The 23,853-nt window shown below is 37.6% G+C and overlaps 1 protein-coding gene across 1 annotated transcript in view; it reads right to left on the minus strand.

The window, feature by feature from the left end:
* Positions 1 to 23,853, minus strand: part of Myo1d (myosin ID) — a gene marked incomplete at its 5' end in the record, with an annotated part of 338,988 nt that overhangs the window by 176,165 nt on the left and 138,970 nt on the right. The window contains 1 exon segment of the mRNA XM_005402828.2: positions 17,616 to 17,823. Within this exon segment, the coding sequence (XP_005402885.1) occupies positions 17,616 to 17,823 (208 nt within the window).

A 23,853-nucleotide genomic window follows, 5' to 3' on the forward strand; every position in this document is an offset into this window, starting at 1 on the left:
TAACTCTGTATTGTCTGTATTGTGCTTGTGATATGTTGTAAAATGTTGTATGTCTGTTAATGTTTCCCTCCTTTTATCCTTAAAATAAAATTAAAAAAAAAAAAATAAAGTGTTTTGTTTTTTGAGAGAGAGCCTTGTTATATAGTTCAGGCTGGTCTTGAACTCCCTATGCAGCCCAGGCTGGCCTCAAATGCATGGTGATCCTCTTGCCTCAGCCTCCTGAGTGCTGCAATTACAGGCATGCATCACCACCCTGGGAAACTTCTGTTCTTTTAACTCACCAAGTTTGTAATGATTTTTTATAGCAGCCTTAAAATACGCACAGAGGTACTTTGTAGCATAACTGTGGCTACAGTTTACTGATTCAAACCTGACACACTGTGTCAACTTGAGGAGTCTAGAGGCTTGGCTAAGTGACTCAGCAGTTCTGCTTCTTGGGGTGAAAAGGACATGCCCATTCCGCGCTGGGATGTTGTTCATTTGGTGTCAACTTGAGAAGTTTAGAAGGTTAACTATGTGACTCAGCAGGGAGCCAGGGTGCTTTGTATTCATCCTGAGCCTGTGCAGTAGGAGGGCATGGAGATGATGAGAGTGCTACACACCCCCTGGGGGAGGCTGCGTACAATGTAAGGGAGGGAAAGAGGCTTGATTCCCCTTTAGCTCTTGCTGCTTTTGCTGTTTTCCACCACCATGAACTGTTGCCCTCTGCCATGTGTCATTCTGCCTTGCAGCCAGCTCATTATAGACTGAAACCTCCACAAACTGTAAGCTAAAAAACCTTTCCTTCCTTAACTTTGGGCTATTTTGTCTCAGCAATGACAGAAAAGTAACCAAGACAAAACCCAAACCAATAATAATATTTGCATAGATCATAACAACAAATACACAGTACAGTACTTACTAAGTGATACAGTATGGTGAATGTATTAACTCATCTAATACAACTACACTTGGAAGTGCTATTTCATTTCCCCTTTACAGATGAGAAAACAGAGGCATTGAGAGGTCCAAAAATACAATCCTGTAAGAGCTGGGGCCAGGATCAGAACTCAAGTGCCTATGGCTGACTAAGGCCAAGAACTGTCTGTGGTTAGACAGTATAGTAGTAGAGTCTAGGATTATCCAGAAGTTAGTGATTCTTGAACTCTGGCAAGATTAAAATGTCAAAACTTCTTTCCTAGTTGACAGTAACTCTTGTGTCCACCAATTACTCCCTTTACTTGGTGTTACTAAGGTACCTCATTTAAATGCACATGAGTAGCTTATAAGCATTCATAAATATCTTTGCTTTCACACATAACATAGCTAGTAAAAGACTTTATAAATCCAGAACTACCTAGTACTAAGTCATGGTAATATAATTATATTATTGACAGGATGTTATCTATGGCCACTCTGTAGTGGACATTATGCTGCAGCCCTGGGGAAAACACAACCGAACAAGGATATTGCCTCCCTCAATGATTTACAACCTAGTTGAAGAGATCACAAAAATATGCAAAATTAGTAGATGGTATAAGAGTTAAACACTAGTTAAGGGCCAAGGATATAGTTAAACACTAGTTAAGGGCTCAGAAGCACAACACCTGCCTGGAAAGCACGAGATCCTGGGTTCGACTCCTGGTACTCCCCACAAGCAAACAAATGAACAGATGAGTTAAACATTAGTTAAAAGCTATAGAAAGTACACAATCCAACAGTAATTTTTGAGCTGCAGAGTTCTTTCTCTTTTTTTTTGTCTTTTTTGGGACAGGGTCTCACTATGCAGTTCAGGCTGGCCTTGAGCTCACTCTGTAGCCCAGACTGGTCTCGAACTTGCAATGATCCTCCTGCCTCAGCCTCGCGAGTGCTACGATTACAGGCATATGCCACCATGTCCAGCTAGCAGAGTTCTTATACATCATCTAGCTGACAGGTTCTATGCCCTGACTCTCCATGGAACACATTATGAGGGACATTCACTAGTGAAATATGCTCCCAGGAGTCCTTGAGATGTCCCCTTATCACCCACTCAAGAAGGCCAGTATGAACTTTAAAGAAAAAACCCTGAATCAACTCCTACTTATAATTAATTCGTCAATACTTTATTAGTTAACAAATTACTCACCAGGCATCTCAAATTTGACTATGACAGATGTGTCCCCATCCAACTCTCATCTTACAGATGAAACAAATGAGGATAAAGGAATTGAAGATGACTTACAACCTTCCACAAACCTGAATCCTAAAACCAACAGCAGGTTCATGGCTCCTCGCTCCACTGAACTTAATCATTTCATAGAGCCACACACAACTTCCAAATGGGTTCTGCTGAAAGAGTAAAGATGGCTGTTCAGACTGATCTGACTTTAAGGACTTGTATAGGAAATGGAATGTAATTTGAAGAACACTGAAACAAGGCAAAAGCATACCGAACAGAATATATGTGAAAAGCAGACATGCTTGAGGGTCCAGTAAAAAAAACAAACAAGGCAAAAAACCAGTGATGTAATCCTGTGGTATAATGGGAGCTGTGGTTGATTAGTTAGGTGCTGGAAAAGCCTGGTCTTAATTTGGTAAGTGACTGAAGGGTTTTTGAACAGAGAAACAACATGATTAAAGCCAAGAGGGGGATGGTGTGCAGATTAGAGACAAAGAAGGATGCCTGGAAGATCACACAGAACTGTGTCATCTCCATGGTGCATGGTGCGGCTGATTTTCATACTAAAATACTGATGTACAATGCATGCAGGACCTTTTGATTCTCTCTCTCTCTCTCTCTCTCTCTGTATACAATGGAGTAGGGCAAAGACTGGGATGATGTATTCTAAAACATGAGTAGTAGTTATCTTTCAGTGGTGAGATAACAGGTGATGTTGTTTTCTGTAATTTCTAAAAAAAATTTCATAACAAGTATGTACTATTTTATACATAAAAAAAGCTGTTACTTTGCCAGGTGTGGTGGTGTATGCCTGTCATCCCAGCTACTGGGGAAAATGAGGTAAGAGGATTCCAGGTTCAAGGCCAGCCTGTGCTACTTAGCGGACGCCTGTCCTTAAAATAGTGTTAGGGGGCTGGGGATTTAGCTCAGCGACAAAAGCGCCTGCCTGGCAAGCGCAAGGTTGTGAGCTCGGTTCCCGGTACCGGAGAAAAACAAAAAAAAATAGGGGCTGGGGATTTAGCTCAGCGGCAAAAGCGCCTGCCTGGCAAGCGCAAGGTCGTGAGTTCGGTTCCTGGTACCGGAGAAAAACAAAAAAAAAAAAAAAAAAAAAAAACAAAAAAAAATAGTGTTAGGGTACTGCCTAGAATGTATGAGGCTGTGGGTTCAAGCCCAAGTATCGCAAAGCAAAATAAAATAAACACACAAACCCCACCTGGTATTTAAAATTTTACACTGAAATAATGTGATTATAGTTACATGTTGTTCTTATTTAAAGTATAATAAACTCATGAATAAAGTGCTTTGTCTGTAAAGCTGCATTTAAATTGTAAGTGCTTGATTACATTTTTACTTCCCCAAGGATATTTATCACTAACATATTTTCTATGATTGGCTGACTTCCTCTCTATACAAATATAGTAAAACCAACTCAGAACAGCTAACTAGTAAATACCTTATTTAAAAAAATTATGGGCTCTCTTTATTGTACTAAATTTGAATAGTGATGTTTGGCAACATTAAGACTTTCTGACAAAAATCAGTGAATAAGATAGTCCTAAATTTTCCTTTATTATGAATAGAGTCCCCCCAAAAGAATGATTCATTGCTTCCACTTCAGTTATAATGGGCATGAATGTATGAACGGGTGTAGACACTTCTAGAACTAACAATACGCTTTAAAAAGAATCATATTGAACATCTTATAACATATATTTTTCACATAATTTACTGTGAATACTTCTGATGTTACTAAACGTTTTACATTGTCATTGTTAACAACTGCATAGTTTTCTAGTGCATAGATGCATCGTAATTTATATAATTAATTTCTTGACATTTAGGGGCTGCGGATTTAGCTCAGTGGCACAGTGCCTGCCTGGCAAGCGTAAGGTCATGAGTTCGATTCCAGGTACCAGAAAAAAAAATCCCAAAAAACATTTAAGATTCCCCACTACTTTCCACTTTCATTAGAAATGATGCAAAAAAATTCTTAAGAGTTATATTAATTCTTCAAAGTATAACTTCTGGATTAGAAGTAAAAGGTGAAAGATTTATATGATCTGAAGAGAAACCAGAGTATTAGGTTGTTTTTGAAATGCTTTGTCAAACTATCCTCCAAAAAGTTCTTGCCTATATACAGTGTGCCAGGAGAATATGTATGTATCCTCAGCAACACTGTACATGACTTAAAAAAAACTACATTTGACAGGTAAAAATATGGTTTCTGACTAACTTCTTTTTTCTGTGGACTGACTGTATTTTTACTCAGTTTTCTAATGAAGTATTTATTTCATTTCTTTGGAAGATCCTCCCAAATATGAAAGGTACTCATATTCTGCACTTGCTGAAATATAAAAAAGAAGCTTGAAGCCATTATGTGTCTCCTCATTAAGAGAAACAGAATGCTCTCTACACGCAATGAATAATGATACATTTCCCAGAACATGCTGAATATTTCATAAACTTTTTTTTTTGGTTAGCAAAACTTATGTCCAGGCCAAGCAGAATGTGTTGAAAAATGCCATGACAAAGACCGTGACCAGTTTCTGACATACTTAGATCTCTTGGTAGTTATATACATTTGCAATAGTACGTAAAATAAACCTTACCACTGTAGTCCTTACACTGAAACTACACAGATTCCATTACATATCTAAGTTAATAACCAGTTGAATTTTTCTCAGCTTAATAAAATATGCGGCTAAATTATGTACTTTAGGAAATGCTCTTCTTTTTAGAAATGTCAGTTTTAAGAACCAGACTTGGACTGGGCATGTAGCTCGTGTAGCTAAGCACTTGCCTAGTCTGGTTCTCAGCACTGAAAAAGAACAAAACCCAAAAAACTCTTTTTTAGAGTAATACTTTACGTTAAATATCAGTGTTTTCAGCTAAGCAATAATGGCCACTACAATAAAATATTTGGTCTTTGGTTCTGAACCTCTGTTACCTAATTATTTCCAAAAGGGCCAAAGGGAACTTACAAAAAAGGTACACAGATAATTGAATTACCAAGGTAGAATAAAAGGAGGACAGGCAGGCAGTGGGGTCACAGAGGAAAGGAAACATACTGGAAATCCCTAACTAAGGGTGGTTCCTACATCTGAATATAAATCTGAACCCTGAGCTTCCTGGCATCTACAATGGATAAGAAATTTAATGAGTTGCAAGGATTTCATGATTTAATAGGCATATTTAATAAGGTTGTAATTAAAGTAAATACTCCTTGCACCCAAATATGCCCTTTTTATTTTTAAACAATAATTTCTGCTGGGGAGGAAGCCAAATTAATTGCTGAGTGATGATTCAATGGTATATTATCTGGTGTGGCTATGCACATCTTTAGCTACCTCTGTAATACAGTCCTATTTTTCAGACATGCTTTTGATTTTATAAATCTTATCTGTAAGATCTTTTATTTGTCTGGATTACCACTCCTCACTGAACTGTCCACAAGTTTTAACATAAACATCTACTCTCTGAATCACTTTCCTTTCACTAATTCCTTACAAAGAGAATCTCTTGAGCTTGTAGCAATTAAAAAAGAAATGTGAAATGGAAGACACAGCTATGTTTTTCTCCCCTTTCCTTTTTTTCTCTGCCACCACCTATAGGGGCCAGAAAGTGTTGCCATGGAGACAACAGCTGTTGGATTATGAGTGACAGGTCTCCAGAGAGAAGGGTCTTGGAAAGGGAACATCTCAAGTTAAAAAAAAAGTGATGAGGGATAAACCGGTGCAAGCTGTTTTACTAAATACTGGAGGCTCACGAAAGGTGTATTTAAACTCACAAGAATAAAGGCAGTATTTCCCTCTTTCTTTCATCTAACATAGGAAATATTTTCCTTCTGAAGCAGAACAGATTTCTTTCAAGTAAATCTCACACATATGCACATATCTTGGCATAATTACATTTTAAAATTGGGATTCACACTGATGCACCAAGTTGGTTGCCTTAGTAATGAGATATCACCAAGGCAACGGGTTTGCTGCTCTTTCGGGAGAGCAAATCATTTGCTTCCAACTTAGGGGGAGTAGGCTGGGGAAAGGGTGGCAGTGGATACTTATGGGCAGTATCCAAGAGGGGATAAATAAGAAAAAAATTATTTTTGACATGCTGTAGTATTTTTCAAATATGCTTTTATCTTCTTATTCACCAACTGGGTAGAAGGATAAAAGGAGGCAGAGGGTGAGGGTAAGCGGGGAAGAATGCTCTTGTTTCAGTGCTAAATTTTTGCTGAAGCATTTTATTGTTCTGCGAGGGCTTTACATTTGTCAGTGCGTGTAAATGCTGACAAATATTTAAATGGATTAGTTATTGGCATGTAAGTCAAGAATTTTTTTTTTGCAAGAGTAGAATCTGTGACTTGTCCAAAATAATGTTACTCTAACATTACAAGACCAAAAAAAGTCATACTAGGGTCAACATTAGATTGCCAAAATTAAGAAGTCTGACAATTCAAATTGTTGATAAGGATGCGGAATAGTAAACACTCATACTTTTCTACCTAAGTGCACACTGGCACAATGATTTTGAAAAGCAACTGAGCAAACTTCAGTGAATCTGAAGACGTGCAGACCCTAGAGTCTAGCGTTTGCAGTCTGGGGTACGCACCCTTGAGCAGCCATTCTCAAAGTGTGGCGGGTGAACCCTGAGCACTGTGGAGACCCTTTCAGGAGATCCTCAGAACTAATTTCAGAAGAATAGTAGTAGCACGTTATTTGCTTTTTAAATTCTCAATTTCTCACAAATGTACAGTGGAGTTTTCCAGAGATTATACACCACATGTGGTGACATTATCAGTCTGAAAGCTGACAGAGAATGTGCCTGCATAAAATGAATTTTCTCATGTGAGTTTTTTGAGTCTTCAAAGTTTGGGACTCCTGATCCATAGAAATTTACTTCCAGATGAGGGAGCATGTACAAAAATGTTCATTGCAGCATTCTGTGGAAGGACAGAAAACTAAAAATCAAAGTGACTATTACTAGGAAAGTATGTATATAAGATGAGACTTTGAAATAACAAAGATAACAGAAAGAAGTAAAAGTAAAAGTTATTGCTAACCTTATGGGGTCAATGAAAATTAAAAAACCTGCTGAGAGGGGAAAAAAGTTTCAGGAGAGTATGCACAGTATAGTGTGGAAACAATATAAATGATGAGAAGAAAAGTATAACCACATCAGAGGCTGCCAGCCTCAACTAACTGTTAGTAATGGGGAACCGTGGCGGATCCGTTTGTTGACCCAAGTGCTTTTAGAGGACAGGTCCTAAGCCAGCTCTTTACAGCTTGTTAGGAAATGTTTATATACCTGTTATAAAATCCAAGTTAAATCAAAATTTAATCCTGTCCTCCTAAGATCACTGCTGCCATGTATGCTGGCTTGCTTGTTACCCGTTTGGTTGTGCTGAGGAAGGGCAAGAACTTTCTTGTAACATGGGAAATCTGTAATGTAGTAATCCCAATGATTATTCTATGTTTATTAAAGAAAAAACATTTGAATATTTTTCTAGAACACTTTGCTCCCTATATTTGCCATGGGAAATTGATCATACCCACTAACTTTAGTGACAATGGATCCACTGCAACAATGATCCAGCTCTAAGGAATTCAAGCAATATAAATGGTTTATAAAACACAGGTTAAGATCTATCTTCTGTAAATTTTTTTTTCAAGTAAAATGTGACTCAAACAGAGTAAAGATTTTGGCCACCTTTTTGGCACCTCATCTTCTGGACGGTATTCTTTTTTTTTTTTTGGTACCGGGAATTGAACTCAGGACCTTGTGCTTGCCAGGCAGGCGCTTGTGCCACTGAGTTATATCCCCAGCCTGGCACCTCATCTTCTGGAAAGCCTTCTCTCCCAAGCTCAGATAAGAGGCTCTTCTGTAAGGCCACCAGACTGTCACTGCCCACCCTACTGTATCATGAGCACACTGTCTTGCTGCTCTGAGGGCTAACACATCACCCTCTTGACGGGCTGTCCCCTCTCTGTGGGTGGAACCTGGTCTTGTTCACTTCCATGTCCCCACTAGGGAATAATGAACAAATCCATCTTTCTCACTCATTTAAAAATACACATGAGCACCTTTTTCTGCATAACCACATACCACTGTGTTGTAAGGGTACCTGCCACGTGTTTATTCTCATACTTATTGAAAAGATTAAGCTAATGGCTAATATCAGATCAAAGGCACACTTTATTTCTCTCAACACTCAGGCAAGATTAAGCAGTGTCATTTTGATCATATATACTCTCTGTGAATGGAGCAACGAATGGATTGGCAAAGTAACTGCACTTATGCTTTGTCGGTTGTCGTCCAAGTATACTGTTCCCAACCTACTCACGGCTCAAAACATACTTTTACTAAAACAAATAGAAATCTCATCTCCTGGAGCATGTGTTCTTAGTAAAAAGCAGAGAGTGACACTGACCATTTTTCATTGCTGTACATATGTCAAGAGCTGATTCACACTTTGCAGATCAGTGTTTTCTTCCAATTGTACGAAACATAAATCTTAGCCCATATATTCAACAGTAGATGGATGATTCAGACATCCCTAGATGTCTACCAAGGTTATTCACTAAAGGAACTTTGTCAGATTTTAGTCTGCTTTCTCTCTGAGCATAATGCCATCATCACCTTTGTAGCTTTTTTATGAACCAACCCAACCAAACTAAAAATCCCGTATTAAAACAAAATAAACTTGCTAAGAATGACAAATGTGTGCAGGTGATGGGAAGATGCGGATTTACCATACCATTCTATTTTTATAAATATTTGCAATTTTCATGATAAAATACTTTTAAAAGAATGAACACTTTTTTCTACATTATAGTCACACAGTGACTGTATACCAGGCCCAAAACCAAACCTCAATAAATTCCAGAAAGTACATCATAAAGCACAAAATGATCATAAAACCAAACTAAAAATAATAAAATCAGAATGACACAAAAGATACACATAAAACATGTATCACTTAGAAATGATTTTAAAAATCTTAAGTAATTTTTTGGGAAAGAGGAAACAGACATAAAAAAATAATGAAACGATAATGTAGTGGGTTGAACAGATACAACAAAGGCAGATCTCCACAAACTCCAATACTCATTATTAATACATGTGAAAGAAGCTGGAGAAAGATCATCTCCCCTCACTTCTATTTATGTTAAAAAGGAATTGGTGAGGACAACAGTTAATAAATTAGAAATAAGAAAGTTGTAGAATTAATAAACAAAGTGGAGAGCTGGTCCTTGGAGGCAAAAAATAATGAAGTGTACCATAAGCTAGTGCTGACACAGGAAAAGCAGTGAGCATAAGGAACGACACAAAGGGAGCGGAGGAGACTAAAGAGACTACTTAGTTCAGTTCTGTCCGTTTAAACCCAATACCCCGACGATTCTGTAGAAAAATATAAAATTTCAAAACTGATCCCACATGGATACAAAACAAAAATGCACTGATTATTATAAAGAACATGAGAAAGCTGAAGAGCTAGGCTACCTGAAAGTGCCTTCTTTCAGGTAGCTTCCCAAGGAGAATTCAACCTGACCAGATGAACTCTAATCTGTTTAGACTATTCTAAAATATGGATAAAGAAAGGAAAGTGCCATGTTTCTTGTTGAGGCAAAGGTAATATTGCTACTGAATTGATCAGTAATATTGTTTGTACTGGTAACTCAAATGAGGAAAAAAAAAATCACTTGAGCATTTTGATACCTGCTAAGAAGTAACTGGATACAATTAAACACCTATTCTTGATTTAAGTATTCTTAACATATCTCGAATGGATGGACCCCTCCTTAACATGTTCAAATACATCTACCTCAACCAGTAGCATAGGTAAACAGAAACCACTGGAGGCATTCCAGTTAGTGATAGGAACATCTTAAGGCTGCCCCAAACCACCATTTAAGAAAATCTCTTCCACAGGCTGGAGCTTCTAGTCTAGGATCACTTGGCCCCATTATTCTGGGTCTGCAGTGAGGCAGCACATTATGACCTCAGCCACGCGGTGGACAAAACCACTTACTTTGTCATCCAGGAGGAGAAAGAGGAAGGAGTCAGGGTCTCACATCCCGTTCAAGGGGACTCCCACCATGACCAAGAGACTCTTCACAAGGTCTTACCTCTCAAGGTGCTACCACTTGTGCCATGCTAGGGCCCAAGCCTTTACAGGTGGACCTTCGGGGACACTCAACATTCAAACTATAGCAAGCAAATTCTTCTGAGTAAAGACAGGTCACACAGACACTTATGTGCCTGACAGGTAAACAGGAAATTCACTCCTCTAATCTATTAGCCTACCCAAATTTAAATCAAAAACCCCAAATCAGAAAAGCCCAAGTTGAAGAAAAACAGCTAAAACAAAACTTGGGCAGATTTATCTCATTATACACATAGTAACAATCACTGTATACTTCATCTCAGCTCCATGCGTTCGTTGCTGAACTGACAATATACTCATCTCATAGCACCTCCCTGCTTAAAGCTACAATTTTGAAAACTTTTAGTTTCTTTACTTATGCTGTCTAGAAATACTATCTTAGTGATTTCTATTCGAAGGTGATATATGGAGCACAGACATGAAATCAAATGCGGAGGCTATGTGGGTAAGTGAATCCATTGTGTACTATGAAAGGAAGAAAAGAATGGCCTTTATAAAAGCTTGCTGGCCAGACTGACTCATTTTAAATAATTAATTAAATGATGCATACATCAGTATAATACAACTGAAGCTTTTTATAAAATGCATTTTGAAATATTCAGACAAAACATTCAGATTTTAGGTAAATTAGAAAAAGTATGTAACATGAAAATATCTAGCACTACAGTGAGACAAATACTTTCATTTTTAGCTGACGGGAACAACTGGTCCAATCTTTCTGGAGGCAATGTGAAAACAGTATAGGAAACTTTAAAGGTATACACCTTTTAAAATAATTTCATCTCTGGGGTTTACTCCAAGAAAATAATCAGTAGTATAGGTAAATAAAGTATGTCTGTCAATACTTAATAGTCATAGCAGTACTCAATGTAAGAATTATAATAGCTAATATTTACTTAACTGAACCTTTTTTTGTGATACTAGGGATTGAGCCTAGATCCTTGGCATTGATAAACAAGTACTCTACCAATCAGTTACATCTCTGATTTTAAAATTTTATTTTGAGAGTGGGTCTCACTAAGTCACCCAAGATGGCCACAAACTAGTGCTCTTCCTGCACAGCCTCCCAAACTGCTGAGTTACAGGAATGGGGCACTATACATAGATTACCGAACTCTTAATATGGGTCAGCCACTGCTCTAAGCAGATAGAGATGTGCACTGTAATGCAACCAGGAAGAGGGAAGAACTGGGAAGACCTACACGACTACGGACAGAATGATTAAGGAAGCTCTATGAAGAACTAGATCAACTCTCACAAATATGCCATGTGCTTCTACACACCAAGATATAGCAAAATGTATAGTTATACAAAAACTATAATGATTTTAGATTATATTTAATATAAAATTATATTCAAAATAATATATTTTTTTCATTTTTCTGCATGAACTTGTATTGCTGTTGCTTATATACTATAAAACCAATGAAAGTCTTTGAATTTAGATTTTTTTAAAAAAGGATTTAATTTTACAAATTTTCTATGTTATCAAGCACAACCAAGTACATGAAAAGAAACAAGATGCATTAAACAGTTTACCTATAATTCTTGATATTGAACCATTAATGGTTTAAATGATGACAATGAGAAGTATACTTTTTATGAACTGGAAAGTAATATGGTCAGATCCTCGCCCGGACAGAGAAGAAAAATCTCCCTGAGCAGAGTTGCTGACCTCAGCTGCCAAGACAGAGGTATCAGGGAGCCAGAGATGCCAAAGAAGATGAACAAGCAACTGCCCTACATAGCCACACCTGCAAGATATGGATGTTACCATGACTCCCAACTTCCCAGACCCAGGCTGAAAATTTCCCGCTCCTCCCTGCTATACCCCTCCCCTAACCAAACACCCCTATGAAACCTTCCCCAACTCATCCCTCAGGGCCAATGGTCTTATTTCCCATAGCCTGCCTGCACCCAGGCTGGAATAAACTTCACTTATTGCTTCACCTTTGCCTGACTCGGTGGAGTTTCCCCTAACAAATACAGCTTGAATCTCCTCTGTAATCTTTGTGTTTTGCCGTTTATTCCATTAAGAACAATTAAGTTTGGAGGTTGTAGTTTTAGTGAACATCCTTGATTCTACATCTAATAACCTGCTGTGAAATCTTTAATAAGGCATAGAAAAGGTATGAAAAAACACTGAAAGTCAGATTTCCATACATTAAGATCTATTATGTACTATAAAAAAATTACTGTGATGTTGCCATAGACTGCAGAATAAAATGGCTCTAAAACAGATTCACATAGATAAGTAAAATTAACAGTAGACAAAGATAACAGTGGACAAAGATAAAATATCAAGTTATTAAGAAAGAAGGAATTAAAAAAATAAAATTAAAATAGATAGTTATTGACCTGGAAGAAAATAGAATGGACCCGTGTCATACCATTACGAGACTAAATTCCAGATCTGTAATTGTTTTCTGGAGAAACTCAAAAGCTATCAATAGAAAGACATACTTCATTAAATTAACCATAAAAAATTTTGCATGGAAGAGTATACTATGGACTACAACTTTTTTTTTTTTTTTTGGTTTTTCTCCGGTACAGGGAACCGAACTCACGACCTTGCGCTTGCCAGGCAGGCGCTTTTGCCGCTGAGCTAAATCCCCAGCCCCTAAAGAAGAGTATACTATGAACGGAGTCAGATGACAACTGTAACAAAAATAATTCTAATATATAAAATTGATACTTCTTACACAGGGCTAGCTCCCACAATTCATAGGAAAAACAGAAACCACAGAAAAACAGAAAAATGGGTCAATAAACAAATATAATAAGTGGAGAGGCAGTCCAAAAGGCCAACAAACACAATCTCACGAGCAGTCATGGAAATTGAAATTAAAGTAGAAATAAGATATCATTTCTTACTGATTAGAATGGAAAAAACTCAAAAGCCTAGTGAAAGACACTGTTATCAAAAACTTGAAAGACTGTTCACCTACTTTGTGGGAGAAAATGTGAATTGTTTTGAGAAAATCTTTGTGTGTGTGTGTGTGTGTTACTGGGGACTGAACCCAGGGGCCTTTGCATTAAGCTATATCCCCAAATCCCTTTAGTTTTTTTCTTTTTTTTAATTTTGAGGCAGGGTGCTGCTAAGTCACGAAGTTGCCCAAGCTGAGCTAGAACTTGCAATCCTGCCTTGGCCTCCCACGGTGCAGGGATAACATACATGCGTCACCATGTCCAGCTTCAACACAGCATTCTAGTTCCTGGTGATCTGGTGCATAGAAACTAAGCCCTGGTGTGGAAGGCTGTGGGTATAAAGATGTCTATTTACAGGAAGTCTGTGGCAGTGTCCAGAAGAGGGTTAACATTCCAGGCCCGAGATTGTTACCATAGAGAGGCTGGCTATAACATGGTCCTTGACTCTTGTCTGGGAACTCCCAGGCAAACAGTTCCCTACACTGATATAAAACTTCCCCTAGGTATTAAGAGTGGCTCAGTGTGCTTAAACTGATGCACAAACAATGTGGTTTGTGCTGCACACCAAAATTCCTTCTGAAATTTTGGTGCATGCTAGGCAGAGGTTTACATGACCAGCCCCCAGTAAAAACGTTGAGCACTATATGTCTCTAATGGGCTTCCCTGGTAGACAGCACTGGCTTGTGTTGTCGTAACTCATGGCTGAAGGAATTAAGCATGAACTGTGCAAATCCCCTGGGAGAGAACTCTTGGAAGCTTATTCCTGGTTTTCTCTGGATTTAGTGCCAAGTGCCTTTTCTCTTTGCAGATTTTGCTGTAATAAACTTTATTTATCAGTACAACTCTATATTAGGTTTTGTGAGACCTAGTGAACCAGGGAAATTGGGAATGTTCTGGAGACTACTGACCTGGGATGAGAAGAAATGCGGGCAGGGAAGGTAAATGTGGGGGGAAAAAAGAGTAAAAAAATACTGCAGAAAATTAGAAAAGTAGTAAGAAAACCATATGAACTAATGTTTCATTTTTATCCTTGTACCTATGTACAGAACAATAACAGGAGGATGCAGGGGCTGTGGCAATAGCTCAGTGGTACAGCGACTGCCTCACTTTTGGTGGTAGGATTTTATGTGCTTTTTTAAACCTTTTCTTTATAATTTTAAAAATTGTTTTCTAAGGCTGGAGACTGAAACATGTCAGGCAAGTGCTCTACCACTGAGGCACATCCACAACCCTAAATCTGATTTTACAATGAGCCTATGTGATTTACATAATCAGGAGAAAGATAAAGCTATTTTTATTTAAAAAAGGAAATAAATATCATTTGTTAGAGAATTCTTCTTTAAAACAGCAGCTCCTGATGCTGCCTCTACTAACTTCCCACTGAGTTCCTGTAAGGATATAGAAAAAGGGAAAACATCATATAGGAAGTCAGGTGACTGAGGACCTATTCCCAGAAGCTGGGAGAAATTTCCATGAATTCTATGGCATGTGGAGTTGGTCAGAAAAACATAACCAATAGGTTATATGGTGCCCTAGAAAGGTTCCTAGGGACACACACCCTTATCCCCCTATCCCACTTTCTATGGTTCAGAAATGTGAGATCTGTCACACAGAAAAGATAGAACCACTTTCCTTCTACTGCATGGTTGGTGGCTTATGAAGTGGTCATCTCTACTTTTTAAAGAATTTCTCTTTCTTAGAGATTTTAATTTCTCACCAAAAAGAAAGCAGAGGTAGAGACTAGTAATAGCATATTGTATTTCTAGAAGCAAAGTGTCATAGCAGCTACATATACCCGGGATTAAATCTTTGTACAGCTGAGCTGGGCTGTGGGCTGGGAGAGGAGTAGTGAGCCTATCTTTCGCTGGCAGAGATGAGACAGACTCAAGTCTTGCAGCATATTAACAATCGAAAACGAGGTGGGGAAACTGCCACTATATGTTTAAGAAGAGGATTCCACCAGTCACCAAGAAGGCAGAGACTGAGTTCAGGGTGGGGTGACTACACAGTTTATTATCCCCACTGGGACATGAGAGTGCTTGGGGTACTACTGGTAGCTACAATAGCAATAGGCATCAACCAGGACTGGCTTATGCCAATTCTGGAGTGAGAACACCCTGGTTCACTCAACTGACTAAGCCTGAATCAATTTCAGGTATAAGCAGAAAGAGATAAAATCAGATCTGAGGGGAAAAAAAAAACATTTAAAAGTAAGAATTGAAGAGAAAGGACTTAAAGAGAACAAACAGATCCACAAAAGTAATTTACTGTGGCAGACAGAAATCTAACTTGCAAATTTACAAGCACTCTTGGAGAAAGAAAAAGAAATGAACAAAATTTTTTAAAAAAGCAATTACTAGAAGGAAACCTGGGAATGAAACAAAATTGAGTATTCCGGTCCAAAAGTTATTCTGAGTCCTGGGAAAATAAATGGAAACGGGACCAAGACTTAGAAACATCTTGACAACTGGCAGGCGGGAGACAACTTTTCTTATTCACACATGACATATCATTTACCCAGGAAAACTAACAACAAACATGAATCAAGAAAGGTTTTACTCTGGATACAGATAAACCAACATAAGCCAATATTTTTTCTCTGCACCAACACTGCCACATAGATAATATAATAAATTCACACTAGCAACAAAAGTAGGAAAACATCTGGAATTCTTAAGGCCTCTTTCAGTCTTAAGGCCAATGAAGAGATGATCTATTTCATACGCTTAATGTGATAATTTAATATTGCAAAAATGTTAATCCTTTCAAGTGAATCTATAAATTCAATGAAGTCCTCACAAAGTTATTGTTGCATTTAATGAACTTATTACACATATTAAATTTTATGTTACAGAATAAACGTCTATGTATAGGTTAATCCATCTTAATAAAGAGAAGCAGAGAAGATGGATTTATCCTACTATATACTAAGACATACAATAAAAACAGTAGCATAGTACAAAGACAAATAGAAAAATGGAACAGAGCTAAGTACTCAGAGACAGGAAAAAATATACACAAACTTTACATAATGAAATGACACCAACAATTAATGGTAAATGAACAGGTTGTTTAGTAGTTGATACTGAGAAGATTGGGTAAGTGTATGTAGCAAAAGAAAAATCCAACTCCTATGTAAAACCACATGTATGGGTGGATTCTAAATGGATTAAAGACCTAATGTAGAAAGGATATTCACAGAATAAAACTTAAGATAATATCTTTGTGACATAGAAATAAGGAAATTCTTATTTAACAAAATTCAAAAGCAGAAATTATTATGCAAAATTGAAGAATTTGGTTATGTCAAAATTAAGGAATTTGTTCAATAAAACATATTATAGATAAAGTTCACTTGAATATATTTATAACAAAGGGAATAAAAGGTTGTCTGAATATTCAAGGAATTCCTACTAATCAACAAAAATAACAACTCCATTAGAAAAATGGACAGAAGATATGAATAGGCATTTCACAGGAAAATCCAAAGAGCAAGCAAGCATTTAATGAAATGTTTCAAATTCAATAGTAACTAAGGAAATGCAAAGTAAAATAATAATGAGATATCACTATATCCATTAGTCTCATAAACTTTAGGTAACAGGTAGTAGGTATTATACTGGTAGGGATGTGGTCATGTAGCTGGTGGTTGTGTAAACTGGTAGTAATTCTGAAGCAGAATGTGCTACTATTTATACCAATTAGGTACATGCTATGATATATATGCTATTAATTGGCAACTTTTTTTCTGGTAAATATCTGAAGGACATCCTCAAAGAGGTACGTGATTTTTTTCTAATACATATTTATAACTTTTTGCATTAAAATGATTCACACAGAAGCAATGAGAACGAGGGTGGGAAATAAAAAGAATGACTGCAAGAATGAAGTAAGAGGGGGGCTTGCACAGACAAACGAGTAGAAGTTAATGAGACATGGAGCCAGCAAGCCATAGCTGGCGTCCAGTGGCTGTGGTGGTGGTGGCTGCAGGGGTAATGATGGGTGAGGGAGGCAGTCATGAACATAGTGGCAACATTTTTGAAATATAAGACAAAAAATTTCTTTAAGCATTTAAGTTGAGAGGAAAAACAGAGCTATAAAAGACAAAAAGTAGACTGGCCCATACATTTCTTTAACTTCAAATACCAGAAGACAAAATGTCTCCAGAATTTCCAGGATAAGATAATTTTGAACTTGGGTAGTAAGGTAAGATTTCTATGTGTGAAGGCAACAAACATTCTAAGATATGCATAGACACACAGATTCTAAGATGTGCGTATACACACAGAATATGCCATCATGAAATTTTCTTATTAAAACACTAAGCAAAGTTTTAAACACAATAAAGGCTTTATCCTTATACATAACATATAAAATTACCTTTTGGAGGAAGAGGACAATCCTTACAAGCATCTGAGCACGGAGTTCTTCCAAGGTAAACAACGTACGGGGTGTTCGGATGAAAATTTTGGTCTTCCCATAAGCTACATCATCCTGAAAACCACATTGGTTTATCAGCTTCTTGACAGCTTCTTTGTCTGAAGGAAGGTCATGGTTGGGCCAGGTGAATTCAGAGATCATCTTATACCTAGAAGAAAAAGAACAGAGCAGAGATTAAGGGAGAAAAATGAGATGGTCATCTCAGCAGAGAAGCTATTCCATAAAGTTTAAGATGTGTGACAGAAGACAAAACAAAACACTTGTAAACTGTTAACAGAAGTGAATTTCATTAGCCTGATAAGGATGAAAGAAAACCTTCAATAAAATAAAATAAGACTCTTCTTAAACCAGGGATAAAAGGGACTTCCTTAATCTCATTAAAGTTACCAATATTTTACAGCAAGCACTATTTGTAAACGGGTGACCTTGGAAGCACTCTCTTCACAAACAGACACATGGATGTTTCTGTCATGGGCTCTGTTCTACACTGTTCTGGAATACAGAATTGGCACGCTGAGACCAAGAAATTGATTGATGAGGAAGGGACAAAACTGATACTACTTATGAACAACTTGCCTCTCTTCAAAGGCAATCAAGCAGATCTTTACATAACCTTTAAATGAAAGAAAGTTAATCAGTGCTATGTATGTAAGATATAAGATCAATACACAAAAATTAATTGCATTTCTACATACAAGCAGGCAACAGCTCCCTGCCACGGGTCTCATAAGGCAGCTCTCCACATGGCAGCTTGCTTCCTTAGTGTGGCTGAGCAAAATGGAAGTCAGAGTCCCAAGCTTTTTGTAGCCCATATTCAGTAGTGACACCCTACTGCTTTTATCTTATTTTACTTTATTAGAAGCAATCAGAAGGTTCAGCCTACACTCGGAGTGTATAGCGCATGAATTCCAGGAGACAGAGTACCAGGCCATCTTAGAATCCTGCTTGCCACAGTGATTTTCCTCCTCATACAAAGTCGTTTAATACATGCAGTAAAATCAAATAATATTTTTCTTATAATGAATCTGAATTTTAAGTCACTGACAGAAAGGTTTTCTTTACACTCACAGATTCATTTACTGATATTTTCTTCTAGTACTAGCATGTTTTCTTTTTATGTTTAAATCTTGGATCCATGTGAATATGGTGTAAGGTATGGATCTAATAATATTTTTTGATAATTATCCAGTGATTCCAACACCATAAAAAGCCCATACTTCACCCTGTGATTTAACAGGTCATCTATATCATATGCTAAATGTTTTTTTCTGGTTTTTTTTTTTTTTTGCTTTTTTTCTGGTACCGGGAATTGAACTCACGACCTTGCGCCTGCCAGGCAAGCGCTGTGCCACTGAGCTAAATCCCCAGGCCCCATATGCTAAATTTTCATACATGCTTCAGTTAATTTCTGAACATTCTAGTATGTTGCATTGCTGTGTCTCTATCTGTGCATTGGTACCTCACGGTTTTAACTATATGGGCTAGAGGAACATTTTAATATCTCTCTTTTTTTTTTTTTTTTTTTTTTGTCTTTTTAAAAGGTCTTTCTAGCTATTCTAAAAGCTTATTTTTTGTATGGACTTTAGAATGAGGATTTATAGTTTTAGGAAAAAAACAGAATCCAGCCAACAAACAAAGTAAAAACAAACAAACCCTCAAAAAACCTCCAAAATCCCCTTGATACTAGTTTTCTTGAGATCACGCATTAAATTTATATATGCTACCAAGAGCAAGGGATGTTTTCTCACTTGAGTCTAGTTTTGTGCATTTCAGGCATCTTTAAAAATTTCTTCATTGGGTTTTTCATGTTCCTTGTTAAGATATCTAAGCAGCATAGGGTATGGTTAATTTGCTCTGCTGATATCTCTGTTGATCTTTCTCTTCTTAGCTTCCTGGATATTCTTTCTTTGGCTCATTTTCTGGCAAGTCTGGCTACTACTGTATCCCTACGTGAGGAAGTGTCCTAGGACTCAGCACAGGACTTCTATGTACACCCTCCCCACATCACCGCATCTAGCCCACTGACTTTAAATAATTTATTTTAAATCTAAAATGTAAAACATAAATATATTCATACTGTAAAATACAGCAAATAGCTTTCAGTTCATAATATACCATCCCCAGCCTCAACCTCAGTTCTGAGCTTCAGACCGACAGATCAGACGCCCACACAGGTCTTGAAGGCACCTTCAACTTCTCTTTCAGTCTTCCCCACCTCAGTCTACCCAGTTACTACCGCTGGGATCCTTGGAATATTTTAATCCTTTCTATCATCCCTTTTCTACCATTATTTCTAATCCATCATGTCCTGCTGATTTTACTTCCAAAATATATTTAAAATCCAACAACTGTGCTCATCTTTCTTGCTGCATTCTTGTTTTTTTTTGTTCTTTTTAAAATTTCCTATAGAATCCATTCTGTTGTTTTCTAAAAGCTTTAAATCATCTTTGTCTTTTGTGACTCTTCACCTTCCTCATCATCCTGCAATAACCTCAACTTGTTAGGGTTCGGTAATGTGGCAGCTCCTTTTGCTTAGTCCTTGCACACTTTTCCCACTGCCTGGAATGCATCATATTTAGTTCTCAAAAGGCTGGGTCCTTCTCCTACGTTAGTCTTCCCTTGATCTTCCTACATCAATACTCCCCACTCCATTACCCTATCTAAAACAGTTGTGTGTTATGTTTTCTCTTGTACCACTCATGATAATTTGTAATCATATGGATTTGTGGGCTTATCTGTTTAATGTCAGTCTCTCTCACCAGTCCGTGGGTACCACAAAAGCAGAGACTTTATATATCTGCCTATCACCTTGCCTGAAACGGTAGGAGGCAACAGATATTCGTAGGATAAACAGAGGAATGCATTTAAAAGCCTACTCACTTTGCAAGGAAGGGACAAAACTCAAGGCAATGAAAGAGTTTAGTAAGAAGACAGACACATAATCTCACATAAAAAAGGAAGCAAAATCAGAAACCTCTTAAATCTGTTATAAAACTAGAATAAGGGCCCACCTTTGGGCTCTAGGTGGGTACGATGGCGTGTGTCATCAGGCACACTGCGGTAGCTGGAAGCACTGAGGCTGCCACCCTGTTCAGCCCACAGGCGCTCTGCTTTCCTTCCTACCGGCATAGGCCATGACCCCCATTCACTAGCAAACCAGCATCCTAAACTTGCTAATGAAAAAGCTGCACTCACCCACTTTCTGACAATTTGCTTGACCCCTCTGATCGACTTCAGCAACTTTTAAGGTTATCAGTATGCTAAAATCCTCCTCTTGTGTTTTTCAATAACAGAAATGAAAATAAGGCAAAGTGACAAGTGAAAATTTAGATTCAAACCTGCAATGCATGCAAAAAAACCTGTGGAATCTAAAATCAAAATTTCACTTAGAAAATACTACTTTTTTTCTCTCTCATCATCTCTAGAAACATTGGTCCAATACACCACACACCTATCTCACCGCACAGTCCACTGGCAATAGGTTCAGTCAGTATGACAATATAATGAAGTGGTAATTTCTCAATCGTGGCAAACTCATTTTCTATGAAGTGGAAGGTAAACCCTGTATCCAGAGTAAGAACAGGCTAATTTTCCCAGCTGCACACCCCATCATCTACGTAGCACTTTCCTATATGACCCCAGAGAATCACTCACCTTGACTTAAATAACTGTCGACTGGGTTGACCTCTGTCCAAAAGCATATTTTTTGGGAGAGTGCGTTTAACACATCTGTTGTAACTATAGCTATATATAAATTTTTTGTTAAGTATTCTATTAGGTGCTTTTTTGTTGCTTGGTTTGCTCTTGGACAGACTAAGCTTTCTTTATTTTCCCCTCTGATTTGAGAGCCATATGTTCAATTGTGAACCAATGTTTTTCCCTCCCAGTACTGGGGATTGAACCCGGGGTCTCCTGGGCAAGCCCTCTAGCATTGAGCTACAATCCCTAGCCCCTGATACACTGTTCAAGATTGTAGGCTCCAGAGTCAACTGTCTGAGTTCAGATCTGGGGCTATGTAACCTAAGGCAAGTTACTTATCCTTTCTGTGTCTTAGTTTCCTCATTCACACATGATGTGTGATAAAAAATACAGTGAATGTTTAAATTAAAAATTACAGTAAAAGATACGTTACCATTAATGCCCCTCAAAACATTCCTCTTTGCTTTGAACACATTTATCCATCATTCTTATCATTTTGTGAAGTGGTTCCAGAAGTGTTTTTTTGCGTGTCTTTAGTTACAATGTCTTTAGATTCAATGTCCTGAATTGATTAAAAATGTTTACATCTCACTGTCATTTTAACTTGGGGAAAGAGTAAGAAGGCACATAGTGCTAGAATCAGAGAATAAGTTGGACAAAGACACACTGTTGTTTTTATGAGCCGGCCCTTCCTCTGGATGGCACCTGGCACAGCTTTCACCTTATTTTTTATCACACCTTGAAAAGATACTCACAAAAGAGGACTTCCAGAACTGCTCCAGAAAGCGGCAAGAACAAGGGGCTAAGTGTGTTTGAAGCCAGGAGGAGTGTGGGGTGGGAGTGTATGTGGGGGCTGTTAATGGCAATATGTCCTCTGTAATAAAATTTTTAGAAATTTTTCATCATTTGTTTTGTAAAATGAAGATAACATATTCTCCTCATGTAGCTGTCAGTTTTGGTAACTTACGACATGCAGAATGCTTAAAATGGTGCCTGCTATATATTCAAAAACTTAGTGGCTATTATTATAATTCTCTTGAAAATTTCAAAACACATAAATTATTTTTTCCTGTTTAATCATTACATATGTCTTTTCTATAAACAGAACATAAGTTTTTACTTATTTCTATTTCTTATCCTCATTTAGCTTTATTTCTGGATTATTACTAGTCTCTTTCCTTCCTTATAGTCAATACGTTTTTAGATTTAACAGAAATTTTTGCTGATTTATATTTCAGGTATTATTTTGGCATCCCACGTTTTCCTTCTTTGTTCATCTTTCTTCTGCTAAAGTACATCTTCTGGAAGATTTTTTTTGGACAGTTTCTATGAATATTAAATTTCCTGAATGTGTCATAAAATGCTTTTTTAATTTTACACCATGAATGGCATTTTGGCATGCAATATAATTTTAAATATAAACTTCATTTTCTCCAATAGGAAGACACCACTACTTTGTCTACTTGATCATATATTAATGAGAGTTATGTCTTTCTTTGAGCGCAGGCAAATTCTTGGCCACTGTTTGAACAATGCTTTTCCTCTACTGTCAGGCTTTCCTTCTGGTAATCCTGTTCAGTGGGCTTTGCCTCCCCTGTAGCTGTCCTGGCCACTACGGCAACCTCCTGATGCTGCAGACTATGATAAACCAGCTGGCTGGCTCTTTAGGTTGCGGATCAATTCTCATAGCCATCTTCACTTATATCTGTGATGCTGGGTTGCACTTGAGTCTTCCCAGCTGCTTCGTATGGTATTTAAGAGTAACTCACAAGCCAGGGGTTTAGCTCAGCGGTGCAGCACCTGCCTGACAAGCATGAGGTCTTGAGTTCCATTCCCAGTATCACCTGCTCCCCACAAAAGAGTAAACTCACACCTCTAAAGTTCATTGAGAATTCCTCTTCCTGATTCCATAGCTTGGCTGTGCATTCACTTAGTTTTAAATACACATATTTTGAATTATTTGGGGATGCTGTAGAGTGGGAATGGGCCAGTTAAACTTATACTACAAAGACCACTAGGTATGAAATTCGTAGGTTCTTCTTCATGTTTCTACTCTATTTTTACATGAGTATTAAAATATTTTTCTAATCTTACTCATAGCATACTATTTATGTTCAAAACAAACACACTAACAACTTTCAAGTTCAAAGTAGAGTAGTCCAAAAGGGATTAAAAGTAGGTAAAGATACAACCTGCAAATTCCTTGTCCCCTCTAAAGCAAGCTTGCTCACTGTTCACTTGTTTCAACTGCTTGCATGCCTTCTTCTGTATCTCATGAAAATACATTTTCAGTTCAGCCCCATCCTGTATTTACTTTCTACAGTGTTCATTCTGATATTCAACTTTGGCTTATTTTCTATAAGCAACAGCACAAAAACAAATTCTATGCTGATCGCTTGCCAGAATTTTCCAAGCACAAATGATAGACTAGTAACCTTCCTAATAATATAACCTGACACTGTTTGCAATTAAGACGTAG

The sequence above is a fragment of the Chinchilla lanigera genome, unplaced genomic scaffold, assembly GCF_000276665.1.
Source record: "Chinchilla lanigera isolate Chin_1 unplaced genomic scaffold, ChiLan1.0 scaffold00080, whole genome shotgun sequence".
NCBI lineage: Eukaryota > Metazoa > Chordata > Mammalia > Rodentia > Chinchillidae > Chinchilla > Chinchilla lanigera.